The 1976-nt window shown below is 60.0% G+C and overlaps 1 protein-coding gene across 1 annotated transcript in view; it reads left to right on the forward strand.

The window, feature by feature from the left end:
* The window catches only part of CSPG4 (chondroitin sulfate proteoglycan 4), a gene marked incomplete at its 5' end in the record, with an annotated part of 14208 nt that extends 13570 nt beyond the window's left edge, over nt 1–638 (forward strand). The window contains 1 exon segment of the mRNA XM_009699851.1: nt 26–638. Within this exon segment, the coding sequence (XP_009698153.1) occupies nt 26–638 (613 nt within the window).
* Between the last annotated feature and the right edge of the window lie 1338 nt (nt 639–1976).

Below are 1976 nucleotides of genomic sequence, written 5' to 3' on the forward strand. Positions count from 1 at the left end.
GGGCACCCACCCAGCCCCGGCAGAGCGACAGCTTCGTCTTTGAGCTGGCGGCCACCGGCGTGCCACCAGCACTAGCATCCCTGGGGTACAGCACTGAGCCCTACAATGCCTCGAAAGCCTACAGTGTCACCCTGCTCACAGCACCCTCGCCCCGGGTGCCCCAGCCCCAGGGCACAGCAGGGAGCAGCCCCAATGCCAGCAAGTTGGGCATCCCCCCCACCGCCTGGCTTAGCCCCGGGGCTACCACCAGCCCCAGCCCTGTGGAAGGGGGCACCTTCCTCAGCTTCATCGAGGCCAACATGTTCAGCATCATCATCCCCATCTGCCTCATCTTCCTCCTGCTGGCCCTCATCCTGCCTCTGCTCTTCTACCTGCACAAGCGCAACAAGACAGGGAAGCACCACGTCCAGGGCACTCCCTCCTCCAAGGCCAAGAACGGGGCCGTGCCAGACCAGGAGATCTTCCGGAGGACGGACCCCAACCAAGGCATTCCCCTAACGACTGTCAATGCCCTGGAGGGCAAGGGCACGAGTCCCCCGCCCCAGGGCACGGGTCCTGGGGCACTGCCGGACCCCGAGCTCCTCCAGTACTGCCGGACTTCCAACCCTCCCTTGAAAAACAACCAGTACTGGGTGTGAAGGGCTCAGACACAGCGGCATGAGACCACCTGGGGGTCCAGAGCCTCCCAGAGCTCCACCTGCCGCCACCTCCTCCTGGCTCTCCTCCTCCTCCCTGGGAGCTGGCATCCCACAGATGCAGGAGGGCCCTGGGGATACGGGGGCTGCCGGTCCAGCCCCCCCAGGAGCCTCAAATCCCCCAGTGACTTTGGGCAGGGGAGTGGGGCACTGCATAAGCAAGTGGGGACAGGCAAAATGCCTGAGCATCCCTGGGGAACACTAACTTTGGGTGCTCATTTGGGCCACCCAACAGTGGCCACAGTGCTGGGCGGCACCTGATGGCCCTGGTCCCCACCGAGCCACCCAGGCAGGTCCAGTGGTGGGTCCTCCATGTGCAGCACTGATCTCCACGGGGGTGTTTGCCACAGCTCTTGGCGCAAGAGGGAGGATGAGGAGCGGCTTACGCTGAGTCAGGCCGGGGATGAAGCTGCCCAAATCCCCCAGGGCTAGGCGGGCTGAGACACTGGAGCGGAGGCTTGGAAAAAACTCTGTGGCCAATGCCAAGGGAATGTAAAAGTCCCCACCCACTTGGAAAAAAAAAAACTCGCCTCGCTCTTTCTCTGCATGCTTGCCCTGTGCTTCATAAAGCAAATTGCACCGAGCCTCAGGGGGGGGTGCAGAACAGGTAGGATGTCCTCGGCAGGGAGGGATGGCAGGAGCTGGGCAGCTTGAATCCGGAGAGGATAGCGGAAAACCGGAGCCAGTGTGGTTTTCCACTGTATACTCCAGTACAGCAGAAGTAAACAGAATAAAGTGCCTTTTCCGAGGTGCATTGCAATTTTCGTAAGCCGTCTCCCTTGCCAGGCCTGTTTCAGCCCAGCAAGCTGCCGAGTGACATTTGGAGGTAATGGACCAAATTCTGGGCTCTTGCTCAAATTTTCCCCAGCCTGGAGTCCTAAAAACTTAAATAGAAATTGTCTGAGGAAGAGTAGAGGAAAAACTGAGCGCGGAGTTCAGGATGGGACCCAACAATAATACCCTGCATTACCACAGCTGGGAAGCTCATCACAGGGCACATCCCACTCCCACAACACCGACGGGAAGCTGAAGTGAGCCCCCAGGGATCACAGGGGGATGTGTTTTACACTTGCACCCCTCTCACCCAGGTTAAAATCCATCCCACGATCCCCCCCCCAAACCAGCACCCCATGCGGTCCCACTCCAAGGCTGCAGCAGAGCCGGGATGTTTGCTTGGACCACACCAGCCGTTTTCCTGGCTGCATTTATGGTGCCAATTGTTTGCCAAGCAGTAAATCACACCTGCCCCGCTACAACTGGCCGGGGACGGCAAACACCGCC

This window comes from Cariama cristata, unplaced genomic scaffold (genome assembly GCF_000690535.1).
Source record: "Cariama cristata isolate BGI_N322 unplaced genomic scaffold, ASM69053v1 scaffold2785, whole genome shotgun sequence".
NCBI classification, from domain to species: domain Eukaryota; kingdom Metazoa; phylum Chordata; class Aves; order Cariamiformes; family Cariamidae; genus Cariama; species Cariama cristata.